At 38.4% G+C, this 17,166-nt stretch overlaps 2 protein-coding genes across 2 annotated transcripts; one reads left to right on the forward strand and one right to left on the reverse strand.

Moving 5' to 3' along the window:
• LOC109709604 (squamosa promoter-binding-like protein 1) lies at nt 2,424–9,330 on the forward strand. The gene is made up of 10 exons (XM_020231910.1): nt 2,424–3,809; nt 4,156–4,337; nt 4,629–5,167; nt 5,833–5,907; nt 6,018–6,125; nt 6,224–6,341; nt 6,716–6,857; nt 6,972–7,107; nt 7,188–7,793; nt 8,662–9,330. Exons 1-10 carry the CDS (start codon nt 3,208–3,210, stop codon nt 9,118–9,120), a joined length of 2,967 nt encoding a protein of 988 aa, XP_020087499.1. The 5' UTR covers nt 2,424–3,207; the 3' UTR covers nt 9,121–9,330.
• On the reverse strand, nt 9,829–13,458 carry LOC109709605 (S-adenosylmethionine synthase-like). The gene is given in 5 exon segments (XM_020231911.1): nt 9,829–10,087; nt 10,090–10,315; nt 10,437–10,838; nt 11,286–11,818; nt 13,359–13,458. Coding segments are annotated over 4 exon segments (1,293 nt in total). The 5' UTR covers nt 11,808–11,818; nt 13,359–13,458; the 3' UTR covers nt 9,829–9,944.

The following is a 17,166-nucleotide window of genomic DNA, read 5'->3' on the forward strand; positions in this document are numbered from 1 at the left end:
AGCATCTAATTTTAGGATGAAATTATAAATGAAATACAGGCTGCAGTAGATAGAATTATATGTACATTAGTCAACAACAGCTTATTATACTAATCACCTTTAAACAACAAAAAAAGTTTATTTCAACCTTACATTAAGATAATCTTACTCATTACCGTGTTTAGTAACTATAAAATGGTGCAAACATAATTTTCCATCAACATATGCACATCCATCAATATAATTTATAAGTTAAGACACCCTATATATCAACTCACGCTATCAAATACTTTGGTGCTATCAGTAGTACAAGTCTCTTGGGGCCACTTCAAGCGCTTTCCGCCGTTAGATCTGCCTTTTTCATTATTTCCAGATAAACCATTATTATAACTGTTCAAAAACCAACCATCCACTCAACTCATAGAAGACGCATCTAACCGCAACTATTTTAATTAAGGATCCGAAAACCTAATAGCACCAATTTACTTAGTATTATCAATAATATAGTAGCCTAGTTCCAATTAAATATACATATAAAACTATGCTGTTATACTATTGATAATACTGATCGCTTGGTGCTTATCGAGTTTTCGAACTTTGGATGAAAGGATGTGCGGTTAGGATGTATTAGTGATCCCTTAGAGTGAATATGGGTGATCTGTTGAATACACAACGTAATGGTAGAAATGATCAAAGATAAATCAAACAACAGAAAACTTGATAGTATTAAGAACTTGATACTATCGATAGAATAGTAGCCAACACTTTATATAATATATATATAGAGAGAGAGAGAGAGAGAGAGAGAGAGGAGAGAGAGAGAGAGAGAGAGAGAGGTTGAGTTAGAATACATTTAAAACGTTTTTTTTTTTTTGCATTTGGCCCTCTCAAAATATTTTTTTTACAAATAGCCTCTATCAAATACTATTCAACTACCGTCGCTAACTCAAGTAAGATATATCATCCTAATCGCTATAACATTCCATCCAAAAATATAAATCTAAAAGACCAACCTTTTGTGCTTTTAGAAATATTCTAGCTCAATTCTCTTCTCTCTCTCTCTTCTCTCGTTCTCTCTCTCTCTCATCTCCTCTCTCTCTCTCTTATATATTAGTATATATTATATATATATATATATATATAGAACTAGGCCACTATGCTATTAATAGCACAAAGTCATTGGTGCTATCAAGTTTTGGCCATTGAATTAAAAAATGTGTGGTTAGGATGATATGGGCCATCTAGGGTTGAGCGGGTGGTTAGTTGAATAGTATAATCTAACGGGTGAAAATTATCAAAATGGTAGATTTAACGGCAGAAAACTTGATAGCACCAAGTGTTTTGTACTATTAATAGTATAGTAGCCGGACTCTATATATATACACACACACATCCAAACTGAGAAGATAGACGTAGCTGTAAAATACAACCAAATAATCTTTTATAAATTGGACTCGATTTGAACATTTAATGGACGTCAACAACACGCGCTTTGGATTGTTCAACCAATTGTAGAAATCTGAGTTTCACTGGGACCAGATGGAACGAAAAAGGGCTTTGTAGCTCTTAACTGGGGAAGGTGAAGAACAGGACTATTGAGTGGTTATAATCTGGTAGAAAGTATACAAAAAGGAACTTTCCTTTTTATTTCTTATCTTGTTTTCTTTAATTAGCTTTTTTTTTTTTTTTTTTTAGTTTTAGATTCGAGTAGTTGCTGTTATACTCGGATAACATATCGGAGCAATTTGATTTGCACGTGCATATCATTTAAACATTAATATTAAAAGATTCACTAATGACAGAGATAGGTAAAAATTATTAAATTTGGCTATATCTAATTAAATAAATAACGACCAGGTTTAATAAATTTTATATGTTAATATTGAAATTAGACCTCTTACGACCCATCAGTTAATGAGTGGGCTGTATAGACTATGCTAATCCACCGTAATGGGCCGAGGTTGCTACTTGGCCCATATTTTTTTTTTATTTACTTTGAAAAAATTATCATCTTCATTGTTTTTCCTTTGATTTCATCTCACAGCCGACACGTGGAGATAATATCAAGACATTAGTCCACACATCTAATCTAAATAAAATATGAAAGATAATGTAATGTTACGTGAATTTCTCAATAACACAGTATTTTTATAAAATTTATTGCTATTAATAGTGAAAATGATGTTATCAAAACTCACTCTAATATTTTACAGCACCAAAAAAATTAAGAAATATCTCAAAATTTTCTTTTGCAATGATTTTTTTTTTGTTTAGAATTTTAATTTTATTATTATTATTATTATTATTACACTAGAGAAGAACATTTTTAAAATACTTAAAAAATGTATTTTACGTTTGTCTTAGCTACGCCCAAATGTACGCTACGGGGAATTGTGTTTTTTTATCAGTACCAGTACGACCAAACCGTATTTGATTAAACCACTTCAACAACCGAAATTGCTCGATTCCTGAAGCATCCATTTCCCCCATTTTTCTTTGTATATATTTTTATTCGTAATTTTACGCCGAGTAATTCGGTGTTGGTCGCATCACCGGTCCCTCCGCCTCGGTTTCCTCTCTCCTGCCTCCGCCGCCACGAATCTCGAGCGCGTCCATTATTAGATCGCCATTGTTGGGGGTTTTTTTTCGTTCGATTTTGTTTCGATCCGAAGGGTTTTTCTCCTCTCCGAATCGAAGTTTGCTTTTCTTTCCGCGACATGATATGAGATCCCAGGGTTTGCTGTAGTTCGATTGTGGAGTAGATGTATTTAGGAGTTAAGAGTTTTTGTTTTAGTAGATCTCTCTAATTTGCACTGTGCTTGGTGAATCAGTGCCCTGCGAGGTTGAGAAATTCTAGGGTTCTTACAATCTGATCGTTTGAGAGTTATTTTCTGTGACCTGGATGCTGTTTATGTTGAGAATTCGGCCGTTTTAGGGTTTAGAATGTGAGATCTATTTGACTTGAGCTCCTGGTCTTAAATTGGAGTTTCCTAGCTACATGTTTGGTGCAAAATTAGTGTTTTATAGCCACAGCTTTATTTTGTTAATATCTAGATTATTTGAATTAAAGTTCCTTTTTTGTTTTTAACCCTGGGGATTAGAAATTACAAGCAGCTTAGCACAGAACGAACTTCTGTTACATAGGGCATGAAATCTCTGAATTTTGACTTCTCTGTTTCGTCGATTCAATCCGACCTTTCAACTTGAGAGATATATATTTCGGTTCCTATGGAGGCTAAAGTCGGTGGCAGCGTAGAACATCAGCTTCATTGTGCCAAAACATCCAATGGACTCAAAAAGAAGAATTTTGATTGGGATTTGAATGATTGGAAATGGGACGGCAGTCTCTTCACGGCTACGCCGCTGAATTCTGCTCCATCGGATTGCCGTAACAAGCAATTATTCTGTGTGCAAGAAGCTGCCATGCAAGCAAATCGCTCAACTTTTGGTCCCAACGAGATCGATTTCGGTCTCACTCAGAAAGGTAATGGAAAACTAGAAGGGAAGCGTAGGAGGATTATAGTGGTAGAAGAAGAGGAAGAAGATGATGAATCTTATGATCAATTTGGATCTCCTTCCTTGAAGCTCGGGGAACAATCTCATCTGGTTTCTGAGGCTGGGCCTGCCCCCCTAGAAGAGAACAATGAGAAGAGTGCCAAGTTGCAGGGCAGAAATTCGAGTGGGCCCTCTTGCCAAGTGGCGGGTTGCGGGGGTGATCTCACTGAAGCAAGGGATTACCTGAGGAGGCACAAGGTTTGCGAAGTGCATTACAAAGCCAAGAGTGCGCTTGTAGGGAATGATATGAAGCGGTTTTGTCAGCAATGTAGCAGGTTTTTTATTAATTTCATGCTAGATAAATATTTGTCTGTTGAATTATTTTGGTAATCGTATTGATTCGTTTGGTTATTATCCGTCAACTAAATTTGATTGCCAGGTAGTGGTGCCCTTGGTGGTCTATTGGATTGATATTACATGCTGAGTAGAATTATGCTTGGTTGCTGTTTAGTCAACCGCAACCAAACAAATGATCATTTTTAGCATAATTTGGTTCTCTGATGGTTGAACTAATTATGCTAGTATTTAATAAAATATAAACTTTGTCCCATAATATGCCCGAGAATATTATATAATACATTTTGCTGTGGGTTTATAAATGTAGTTATATTGTATTGGCAGGTTCCACCTTCTCCAAGAATTTGATGGAGACAAGAGAAGTTGCCGGCGGCGACTGGCTGGGCACAACGAAAGGAGAAGAAAAACTCCAGCCAATCCCACTCCGAATGGGACCTCTTTCGATGGTGATCAAAATAGCAGCTATATATTGCTCAGTTTGCTGAAAATACTTTCCAACTTAGAGTGTAAGTTATTATATTGCATATTGGAAATCCATAATTCCATTTCTCTGATGTTCTGTATACTATTACATGCTTCTTCTTATGAATCTTTTGTTGCAGCATTTCAGTCACAAGACTGCTTTTCATTTTAATATTTTTATCATGTTCTTTTCTTTGTTCTGCACTTCCACATAGTATACCATACCATTCTGTCGATATTATGATTTCAAACATATTTTTTTTGCTATTGTAAACTTAATTTTCTACGATAACTTTGATGATGCGATAATGAATTTTGTTTTGAAATTATTGCAGCTGTTAACTCTGAGCAACCAAATAATCAGGAACTTCTGATCCATCTCCTGACAAACCTCGCTGGACTCGCGGGTTCATCTGATTCAAGAAACATTGCTCGGCTCCTTCAGGCATCTCAAGAAAATCTGCACAAATCTGGAAGTTCTGCTGGGCAGTCATCAGAAGCTGCTAATGCACTTCCAAACAGCTATACTTTGCTTGAACCTAATACTACTGTAGCTACTACTGCTGCAGCTTCAGCTATGCCTTTGGAAAGAACTAAAGCAGGAGCTCCTGTAGTAGAGAAAGAGCCAGGAATTCCTTCTCAAAGGACAGAAGAGGCGCCTTTGCAACTTAATAGGTTAAAGAATTTTGATTTAAATTGCACCTATAATGATCAAGAGCATTGCTTAGAACAGCACACAGCAACAACTGCCACTCAGCAAAATGGTTCACTTGCTTATGCTACTTGGATGGTGAAGCAGTCCGGTCCGTCACAGATGAATGGTAATTTAGATTCTTCGTCTTGGCGATCTCTAAACTCGAACAGAAATGATCAGGTATTTCATCTTTGTTCGACAATCAACATTCTAGTACTTTTGTCTACATAAAAATTGGATACTCTCTGCTGGAAAACTTCGTTCTTTGCATTGCTATTGTTGAGCTCTGGTTAGCAAAAGCTTGAGCTCCAGCTTCATCCGGTGTCTTGTCTATTTTAGCTATTTAACTATTTGAACCAAAGTTGGTTGTGAACCATAAATATAATCATTATTATATTGCAAAACTTATGTGTAGGCTCATTTTTTCATTAGCAAACTCAAAAGGGAGTTTTACATTTTCCTTGTTCAGCAAATAAACTATCTTGAACTAAGTTACCACTTGAAGTGGATTTTTCCATTACTTGTTTCTAATGCTAAAACTGCCCAACTTTTTGCTTGTGCACTCGAAGTGGGCATAGTAATGTATCTTGGGGAAATTGTATTGTCGGACAAATATTGTGGCAATGCTTGATTCTTATTCCTGGCTGCTATGAAGTTTCCAGAAATTTCACATCATTGAAAATCATTTGAATTTCGAGTTTGTCTGTTTAACGGAAAATAACTCTCTATGTATCCAGGACCGCTACTCTCTAATAGGTTCGAACAACTGTTTTCATGTCAAATATTTTATAAATCTAGCGAAACATAAGTAAGTTTCTTCTTCATAACATTTATGCCATTTGCAGAGTCGTACAGACAAAATTGTCTTCAAGCTCTTTGGAAAAGATCCAAAAGATTTCCCTCTTGTTTTGCATCCGCAGGTAAATTATTTTATTTAACTTATATACTTTATACACTTCTAGCATTAAACAAAAAAAATGCTTGCTGGTACATGTTCCTTTAGTAGCTTATTAATGAATTTCATTTACAGATATCCAACTGGTTGTTACATTGTCCTACCGAGATGGAAAGCTATATTAGGCCTGGTTGTATCATTCTAACACTTTATCTTCGTCTGGCTGACTCTCTGTGGGAGGAGGTAACCTTTTACATGTGACATAATATCATGAACTACCAGAATTGTTAGTTATCATCTTCTACTGCTTACTAGTTTATGCTAACTTGTTGTACATAAAGCTCTACCATGATCTTACTTCTTGGATGGAGAGGCTACTCAATATCTCCAGTGACGACTTTTGGAGGACTGGATGGGTAATTGCTAGGGTACAACATCATATGGCATTTATTTACAATGGTGCGTTGGACATTGTCTAGAGTAGTACATTATTTCTTTTATTGTTTTAATAATCTTTTTTCTACTTGGTGCATGTTTGGCCTGGCTTCTGATGTAGCTTTTCTATTATAAGGGGTAGCATTTAGGCATTTAGCAAACTGAAGATCTGGAGCTTTTGTTGTAGTTGAAAGCTAACATAAGCTTCTAGGTCCCAAAATCTGCTTTTGCCTACTGTTTGGTAATTTTAGTGAAAATGTGGTTGAATTTTTCTGATAACAGCTTTACAAACAGCATTTCTGTGTAAGCTCCAGTCAGACCAAACAGCTTCTTATATTATTAGCTACACTCAATTTCTGGAATCTCCTTGTCTCATCTTATTAGTGCTGTTGCTGTAGGCATGGTTTTACTAGAAGCTCCTTTACCATCCGAAACACATAATTCTTGCAAAATTTTGTCAGTCACGCCTATTGCTGTTCCTTGTTCTTCTACGGTTAACTTCACAGTAAAGGGCTTGAGTCTGGCACAATCCACCTCAAGGTGTGTTTCTACTTGCATTATCTTCTTTTCCATCTTACTCTTTTTCACCTTGGCTTTTTTTTTTTTCCTTCTCTTTTGTCGTTTTTAACTCACAAAAATTTCTGTCTAACTTAGGTTACTTTGTGCATTTGATGGGAAGTACTTGTTCGAAGAAACAACACAAGCTTTGTGTAATGGTACTAATGAATTACCAGAGTGTCTGAGCTTCTCTTGCTCCATCCCTGATGCAACTGGGAGAGGATTTATTGAGGTTTCTGCTCTATTATGGTTGATAATAATGCCTGTTTCCACACCCTTTTATTTCCGTCTAATGTCTGGTTATGCTTACAGGTTGAAGATTATGATTATAGCAGTATCATTTTTCCATTTATAGTTGCAGAAGACAACATTTGCTCTGAGATTCGCGCTCTAGAGAATGAAATCAATGTTGCCTCATACGATAAACTCTTTGAAGAAGGAATGGGATCTATAAATACCCAACACGAGGCAGTAAAATTTTTACATGAAATGGGTTGGCTACTTCGAAGGAGTCACATGCAGTCTAAATCTCAGCAAATAGAGTTTCACACTGAGGTCTTTACTCCGACCCGGTTCAGGTGGCTTGTGTCCTTTGCCGTGAATCGAGAATGGTGTGCAGTTGTTAAGAAGCTTTTAGATGTAATGTTTCATGGAAGCATTGACTTAGATGATCAGACTCCATCAGAGTTTGCTTTAGGAGAAGATTTGCTTCATACTGCTGTTAGGAAGAAGTCAAAGCCATTGGTCGAACTTCTATTGAGATACAGAACAGAGGCTGCTTTAAAGGAGAAAACTCCTCCTGGCTTTTTGTTTAGACCTGATATGATGGGCCCCTCAAATATAACACCTCTCCATGTTGCAGCCACAATTAGTGAGGCTGAGGGAGTATTGGATGCCTTGACCAATGATCCTCAGCAGGTATTCCCTTTTCTAAATTCAGTATCTTTTACTTTTTGTACTTGAGTGCAAAGTTAGCTGTATGCTTAGTAACACGCACATGATGTCATAATGTGTCAAATAGGCATTTAGATCGAACTTTACACTGCATTACCGGACGCAGATTAAAATTTTACCTAGCCAATGCTTAGTCTTATTCAAATACAGCAAAATTTCATCAGAAGAAGAATATTCAAGCCTTTAGTGTAAATTGTCTAGTGTTGATTCTGGGGTTTTGTTCTTCGTTCGCCTTCATTTTGAACAGGATTCTTTTCAAACCATGTCATATAATGTCTTCTGTTGGTACTTTTTCATATGCCCTCCTCAGCCCTCTCTAGGTTTATTCTACTTGAACAGTTGAATGGAATCATTCTTCTTAGTGATGCACTTTGTGATCTTTCATTGAGCATATTCAAATATCAGAGCAGGTAATTTATTTTTAGGCGAAGTTCATGCAATACAAGTTACAGGACTTGAATTTTTGTCTTGGTTGACTATCAAGATCCTTTTCCTCAATAAGACATAAGGGAATTACTCACTGGTGGATCCACTGTTAAGTGTCCAAAAGCAGTGATATTATCCTTTTGAAAGTTATTTCTCTTATCTGTTTCTTCATTTCCTGTTTCCATGTTTTTTCTTGTGAATCCCGAATCCCACTTGAACCCACATATCTACCAAAGATAATTGAATTTGGCTCTTGTGCTCTTTCTTTCCGTTGTTTCTTGACTGCTGTATTAGATTTTCTACTGTAATACAATTACTTCAACTCAGAAGATCAGATTAGACTCTTTCTCGCCCCTAATACCAAATTTGGAATCTAAGCTTTTAACTCTTACTTTGTCCACTCCAGTTGGGAGTCAAAGCATGGAAGAACTGCCGAGACATTACTGGTTTCACTCCTGAGGATTATGCTCGCAGTAGGGGCCACGAATCCTACATCCAGCTTGTTCAGAAGAAAATTGACATTCAAATGGGAAAAAACCACATATTCCTCGGCATCCCTAGCACTTTCGTGACTGATGCCAGTTATAGAAAAGCTGATGGATCCAACTATAGCAAGCAAAGTGCTTTTCAAATTGACAAGTTCAAATTTCAACCAATGCAGCAGCCTTATTGCAAGCAATGTGAGCAGCAGGTGTTCTACCGCCCTTATGCAAGAAGGTCATTATTGTATAGGCCGGTAGTGTTTGCAATGACCGGCATTGCGGCAGTGTGTGTTTGTGTTGCGCTGATAATGAAAGGCCCACCGGTGGTTAGGTTTATCGATGCTCCTTTCACATGGGAATCACTCGGTTCTGGTTATATGTGAGAATTTAATAACACAAGAAGCTTGTTACTAATAAGTTAACACAGCTGATAGTGCTTTCTGCTTTGATGTATACCTGCGACTTTCTGTTGAGTGTTTTTACCCAGCAAGTTTTTGTCCTTTTTTTTTTGTAATTATTTGTTCAGACTTGTAGCGGAACATTGTGATTGCAATTATTATGGGAAACTCAACAGGGTTAATCGAGAAAGTTAATTTGGTATGCAGATTCAGACATTAAAATAACGTGCTGATGATGAGGAATAAGTAGAAGAGAGGAATAGCATAAGCATAAATATAGCCTACTTAGGAAGGGTTTGTGCGTGTGGCAAAAGAAATGGAAGGGCAGGAGAAAAGGAGAGTAATGTATGAACCACCAAGCAGTCCAAACAAGATGAACAGATAACAAAACATCCAATCAAGACGCTTAAGCCAAATTGTAAGAACAGACAGCAGAACATCCAAACAAGACGCTAGGAGCCGAAAACCAAATTGAACGAACAGACGACAGAACATATGAGAAGCAGCAAATAAATGTCGTGAATATGTGATCTCTTCCAACTTAATGCTTCAGTTGTACATTATAAATATCTCAGATCTGTTAATTAGTACAAAGTGCTCAAATCATAGGAAGGCAAGGCCTTAACATAGAGCTACCCCCTCAATCCCCCCTACTTCCTCTCCCATTTCAGTTCATCAAAAGAATTCAGATTCTCTTTTTTTTCCAATAAACACCCTAAACTTTTAATATGATTTTTTTTTTTTTCTTTGAGTAATAGAGCTGAGACAATAAGAACCAAAAAGAGCTGCCAACAACAGTGAGCGGACGTTCAGATAACAGCAGCATGCAGAAACAACACACAATTATTGCTCTTATTATCTGTAGATAAAGAACGCGTCATCATCACCATAAGACTAGTTTTTGAGGCTTCTATGCTGTCGAAGGCTTGTCCCACTTGAGGGGCTTCACCACCTCCCAGGTGAAGTCGGGGTCATCCCGTCCAAAGTGCCCGTAGGCAGCGGTCTTCAAGAACCGCCCGTTCCCACCCCTCTTCAGGTCGAGGTTGATGATGATCATACCCGGCCGGAAGTCAAAGTTCTCCTTCACGATCTTCAGTATCTCCTTATCCGGGATCTTGCCTGTCCCGTAGGTGTCGACAAACACAGAGAGGGGCTCCGGCACACCAATGGCGTATGACACCTGAACAACCCAGTTATAGATAATACTTAGTTGACTACAGCAATTTTAAGAGCATAGAAGATTAAGAAGAAATATTTATAGGTGCGTATAAGTTTACTGTAAATAGATGAGAGTTGCACACCTGGACGATGCAACGGCGGGCCAGCCCATTGGCCACAATGCTCTTGGCTGCTTGCCGGGCAATGTAAGCACCGCTCCTGTCGACCTTGGTGGGGTCCTTGCCAGAGAATGCGCCACCACCGTGGGCCCCCCAGCCACCATAGGTGTCAATGATGATCTTCCGACCGGTGAGCCCGGCATCACCATGGGGACCGCCAATGACAAAGCGGCCGGAGGGGTTCAGGTGGAAGATGGTCTTTTCATCAAGGTACTTCTCAGGGATGACCGGCTTGATGACATGCTCTTTAAGGTCACGGGCGATTTCATCGTTGGTTACAGTCTCATCATGCTGAGTGGAGATGAGGACAGTGTGCACGCGGATGGGGACCATCGCCCCATGATCATTGCGGTACTCAACTGTCACCTGCATGGGTGGAGCCAGAATCAAAAGTTAGGGGAAACCAAACAGTTAGGTTAGGTTCTACAGAGCAAGGTGAAAGAGGAAATATACACCTACAAGCATGTAAAATTCTGCAAATAACCCTGCCAACTTAGCACTTAAAGAAGTATAATCACTGCTTATTTGCATATCTGCCACTACTAGGGCCATACATGCAAAATCCAATAATGGATATACGACTTTCTCAGGGATGAATACCAAGTTAGCACTTTAAGAAGTATTCTGGCTGCTTATTTGCACATCTGCCACTACTGGGACCACTTATACAAAATCCAATAATGCATATATGACTTTCCAACGCATGAATGCAAATGAGCAAAGTTTTCACGTATATGCAGATGAATGCCAACTTCGCAGGGCTATTGTACATATTTTATAATATGCACAGTTTAAATTAGCCATGGAACTCACCTGGGTCTTGCCGTCGGGGCGGAGCCAAGGGCAGGTCCCATTCTTGCGGACCTCAGTGAGCCGGGCCCCAATCTTGGTGGCAAGAACATGACTAAGCGGCATCAATTCAGGGGTCTCATCAGTAGCATAACCGAACATGTGGCCCTGGTCACCGGCTCCGATCTCCTCAGGGCGCTTGGTGAAGTGGCCATGCACAACCTGTGCAATTTCAGGGGACTGCTGCTCGATGTTGACGAGGACCTTGCAGCGGTCAGCATCAAGGCCCACATCATCGGAAATGAAGCCAATCACGCGGCAGGTGTCACGCACGATTTTCTCATAGTCGACGTTGGCTTTGGTGGTGATCTCACCAAAGACCATGACCATGTTGGTCTTTGTGCAGGTCTCACATGCAACCTTGCTGTCCGAGTCCTCTGCCAAGCAGGCATCGAGCACGGCATCAGAGATTTGATCGCACAGCTTGTCAGGGTGGCCCTCGTTCACTGACTCAGAGGTGAAGAGGAAGGTGTCCACATCAGCCATCTTCTCAAACCCTGAACAAAGGAAAGTCAGTTAAAGATGGACACGACTTACAAGGATCAACAACCTCACATGAACATATATATCTTTGTCACTTAAAGAGAGTTGGCTTTTAGCTAGTATTGCCCGGGCACAAAAATTTAAAGATGATAACATGAATTTGCAGTTTAAATAACCTAATTGCTAATGGCTAGTGGCCCATGCACTTGCCTAATGTAAGAAGTGATTCAAGTTAATAGTATATTAACTAGGTTCACTAGGCAATAAGATAGAATACAGCCACCAAGAAGATGAGACAATGTAATATTAACCACCCAAAAAGGTGTCATAAGGAATCCCAAAAGGATGTACCACTTCAAGAATCAGAATCTCATAGACCAAGGCACTGAAAGCACTTTTAAGTTGAAGAATATTCACAGGAGGACAAGTAACTACTAGAGAAGGGCAAATAAGCTAGGAAGTATCGGGAAATTAAACAGGAAAATTCTAAAGCAACAACAGAATCAGATTCAAATATTCTAGTAAAGACCACTAAGCCACTAATCTGCATCTATGTCACTTTGTCCATGAAAGTGGTCGCCCCAACATTCCATGAATTCATATTCCTATCTATCAAAAACAAACCCAGAATATAAGGAATTAAGGAAGAGGGAGGGGAGAGAGAGAGAGGAATAATTAGCAAGGTTTCCAAAAGTGAAAAGGTGGAGAATAAATAACAATTAGATGACACATGGAATCACAAAAGAATATACCATCTCAGGAATCAGAATATCATCGAATAAGCCATCTAAACTAACTTCAATTTTGATTATTCACAGAGACACAAGCTGCTTCTAGAGAATTAAAAGGAACAGATAACCTAAATTAGTGTTGGGAAATCATGCAGGAAATATCCGAATCAGATCCAAATCATAAAGCAACAACCTGATCATATCAAAATACCGAGCCAAATCTATGCCTAGTCCATGAAGAAAAGGTTCTTCCAACATGTCTTTCATTCATTTTTCCAATCGATGCAAATTAAAGGCAAAAATTAAAACGATCCAATAAGATATGAAAGGATAGAGCTCGAGATATGCTCCTTCAAGTACGAACATAAATAGGTGCTCCGCTAAGCAGATACGGCAATTAAGTACACACTAACAAGAAAGAGAGAAGTAGAATGAAGCAAACCTAAACCAAATCTAGCCTTTTAACACTGGAAATCGTCGATTATGCCAGAATACAAACAGATTATATCATTTCAAACAGATAAATAACGAGATTGGATGATGAAAACCAGATAGTAAACGAAAAAATAAACGAAACAAAGCTCAAATCTAGCCAGGAGTAACAGAGATCCGACCTCGGTAATCCTGGTTCAATAACTGAAACTCAATACCAATCCAATCAACAAAATGTCACATAAAATCCAAGGAAACCTCAGATCAAACCATTTCGAATGTCGAGAGAAAAGGATAACACACCAACGATTCAAAGAACATCATTCATCATCATTCTACACATAACTAGAAGCGAGTTACGACTAGATGGGGAGATCGAAGAGGAACTCACAACGGAGAAAGAAGGGGATTGGAATCGAAACCCTAGTTTCCTCGCTGCGGCGTCGGGTCGGCGAACGATCAAAGCAACACCTCCTCTCTCGCGGACTCTTCCCCAGTGTGGGAGCACGTATTTATAAGAGGTGGCACGTGCCCCCGCGTGAGACGCAAATCCGCTTTGCGATAGATCTGGACCGTCGTTGGATCGTGCAGGGATCGTGCGGTCGAGAATCGTCGGGGTTCGGTGCCGGATAGCGACCCGCACCGCATATGGCATCTCGCTTGCTATACACCCCAGAGCCGTATTTCTATACGGGCCTCCCTATAGAAACTATTATGCGGAAAAGTTACGTCCCTCCAAGAATAATAATAATAATAATAATAATAATAATAATAATAATAATAATAATATTATTATTATTATTATTATTATTATTCTAAAGTATAGGGAGTGTTTTTATAATTTAGCAATCTAGTATCAAATGGTTATGTATAATTGATCGAAGTTTGGAAAAAAAAAAAAATCAAACATATTTTTTCTATAATTACTTAGATGCAGTACATAGAAATGTATAACCCGTCCTTATAATGTCTTCTATGGGGTGATCGCTATATAGAATTTTGGTTGTTCGACTCGAGTTGGATACGGTCGCCCGCGAACCGCGATGGGCCCCCCACGTCCCACCGCAGCATTTGGTACATTCCTTTATCCTTATTTTATTTTTTTTATTATTATTATTTTATGCTCGTGACTCATTAATGTGCGAAATTTCTTGTCGACGTGGACTACAGTTATTGGTTTGTGATGTTTTTTGGTTGATGAATTCCAAAGCATAAAGTGTACCTTACACATTTGAATTCTATAAGCATAGTCAAAACAACGCCACCTGCTCCTACCTGTTGTACGCACCTTTACTGAAAATTTTGATGATAATTAATAATTGCGATTCAAGATTTAATGTCTAGTTTGTTTACAATTTATAATTATATTTAGGCTAAATTACAAAAAATTCTGCTGTCAAAATTTGCTTTTTCACTTTCCCTTTCTGTCATTTAAAAACTTACACTTTACCCCCTTGTAAAATAAAAAATATTCACAGAAAGGTACGGTGTGACAAATGACCATTTTGCCCTTCGCTATTTTATCTTCTCTCTCATCCTCCTCATCCGCGGCGGAGGAGGCCGACCTCGGGCGGGACGCAGGCGGCGAGGCCGTCGTCGAAGAGGACGATCTCGTTGAGGGTGTCGGCCATGCAGCCAATGGAGGGCGGGATGCAGCCGCCGAGTTTGTTGTGGGCGAGAACGACGATGGAGGCCGGGGAGTCGCCGAGGTTGGCGGGGATGGGGCGGCGGCGGCGAAGGCAGTTGGAGTTGAGGAAGATAGCATCGAGTGGGCGGTCGAAGAGGAGGTTGAGCTCGTGGAGAAGGGCGAGGCCGGCAAGGGCGTCGTCCTGGAAGCCATCGAAGCAACAGAGAAAAGGGGCGGAGGGTATTTTTGGCATAAAAAAAATATTATAATGGAACTCTAACGGAATCTTAACGGTAGGGGATGAAGTGCACATTTTTTATTTTACAAGAAGATAAAGTGTAGGTTTTTAAATGACAGGAGGAAAAGTGAAAAAGAGAGTTTTGACAGGGAGGTTTTCTATAATTTAGCCTTATATTTATTTCGAAAAAAAAGAAGCGAGGTGGATAACTTGTCATCTTTCTATCCAAAACAAAACCAAAAAAAGAAAACAACATCAGGTACTATTATCCCTTCAATTTCAATTAAGTGACATTTTGGGATAAACTTTCATAAATTATTAACGTTAGGTGGGTTTATATTTTTATTTTGCTAGAGTAAATATGCCCGTGATGATCTTTGAAGGTCTTAAAAAATTCAAACTATATAACTTTTAACAACTGGTGCAATTTCAGAATTAACAACTAGAGTTGACATCATATTTAAAAATTGAATCTTTAAGCCAGAATGTTAACTTGCCATTTTAAGTGAATCACAATTAAACCATCAGCTAGTTGCTATATTATAAAAGCTGATTCATCAATTATATTTGACAATACGTGTAAAAAAAACTTAGAGCACAATATATTTTAATATTGTTCTTCGTGTCACATTTTTCTAATGTTGTTCTTGGTGTCACATTTTTCTATCGGAGGCGATATAATCACGCAACTTGGATGCGTCGCGGAGGCGGCTGTTCGGATTGAAAGCAATAGTTGGATTTTCTCTGCACTTGAGTGGCACTACGTCAGCGTTTTATCTTGTTCTTTGCTTTGAAGGACTTTTTTTTTGAATAATTCGGTTGGGGCTGGCCAATATAAAACTCGTGCTCTTTGCTTCTCGTCTACATATTCCAACTAATAAGGGAAAAACACTCTCAACTTTATATATAACATAGACTTATTAACAAATTTCATTGATTGAGAAATCCTTGACTTTTTTATTAAAAAAAATTTGAGTGCTTATATGTATGTATGCTGAAGTTTTATTAAGTTCAACAACTTTATTATCTATTACTTGTTAAATGATGTAGTATTATTAGTAAAACATAACTATAGGTATTAAGAGTTGATGGATTCGCCATCAAATTTTAGAAGCCAAGCGAACAGACACTTAAAGCAAAAAGGATGGATAACAAATAATTAAGCACTACTTAATTACCAGCTCTAAGGACTTGTGCAACTGCATCTTCTGGTGAGTCATTCAGCCATTTGTGGTCGTCGCGAATGACCTCAATCGAGTCGCAGTCAGAGACAATACATCTGAGATGTAAAAAGTAGGATTTTTTTTTTTTTTTTGGTTAGTACCTATTGGAATTGAATGTTGCATTTAATTAGAGTGAGCTTTTTGCTAAATGGCAATTTAAATACAAATTGATTCATTTACCCGTGGAGTTGCCATTCCTGTCGGACTGTTTGATAGAGGAGTCGGGGATCGGCGCATGTAGGAATGCCATTGAGGCGGTTGTAGGAGCACATGACGCTGCTCACATCGCCATCCTTCACGCACATCTTGAAAGGTCGCTGGAATGTTTCTTCCATGTCTTGTGCAGCGACCTATCAAGCAATTCAGAGAAACATTTGCATCATTGTAAGATAGATAGTATTGCTTGCTATCGACTCTGTCAGTTGTAGTTGAAATGTATGTCTTTGAAGGCGAAAGTGGATTATCTCTTTTTAGCTTCATTTGTATTAGTACACTGTAAAACTTTTCCTGTTGGCATCTTAATTTGGTATCTTTTCTGAAGAATCTGCTAGGAAGGATCAAACAGCACTAATGAATTTTCCGATGTCTCCTAGATGTAATTTGCAAGTAAAAGCATTTCAAACCAACTTGCAAGATTACATGTATACTGTGTTTCAGTAGTAATTCTATACTGAATGGAAATTTAGAGTGCATTTGGCATGGTTATTTAAGATGCACGTATGTTTTGTTGATTATTAGTAGTTGAACAAGTAATCAATTAACAAGACGCAGTACAAATGCATGCAGTTCATCTTTTCCATGAAACTATTATCATTACGTACCCTCGCATCAAAGTGGTAGCGATCGACGCCCTTCCAGTTATCGAGATCGTATGTGGTGTAGTGCTTGCAACAGGCAGAGACCTTAAGGCTGCGTTTGGTTGGAGAACTAAATTTTGAAGAACAACTTTTGTTGTTCCCGAGAACAGGGGATATTCTGGTACAAGATAGAATAATTGTAAATTTGTGTTTGGATGCATTCGAGGATATTCTAGAGGATATCCTTAATAGCGTTTGGATAAAAAGTCTAGAACAACGTCTAAATATATTTTTAAAAATAAAATAATTAATTT

Source organism: Ananas comosus, linkage group 4 (genome assembly GCF_001540865.1).
Source record: "Ananas comosus cultivar F153 linkage group 4, ASM154086v1, whole genome shotgun sequence".
NCBI classification, from domain to species: Eukaryota; Viridiplantae; Streptophyta; class Magnoliopsida; order Poales; family Bromeliaceae; genus Ananas; species Ananas comosus.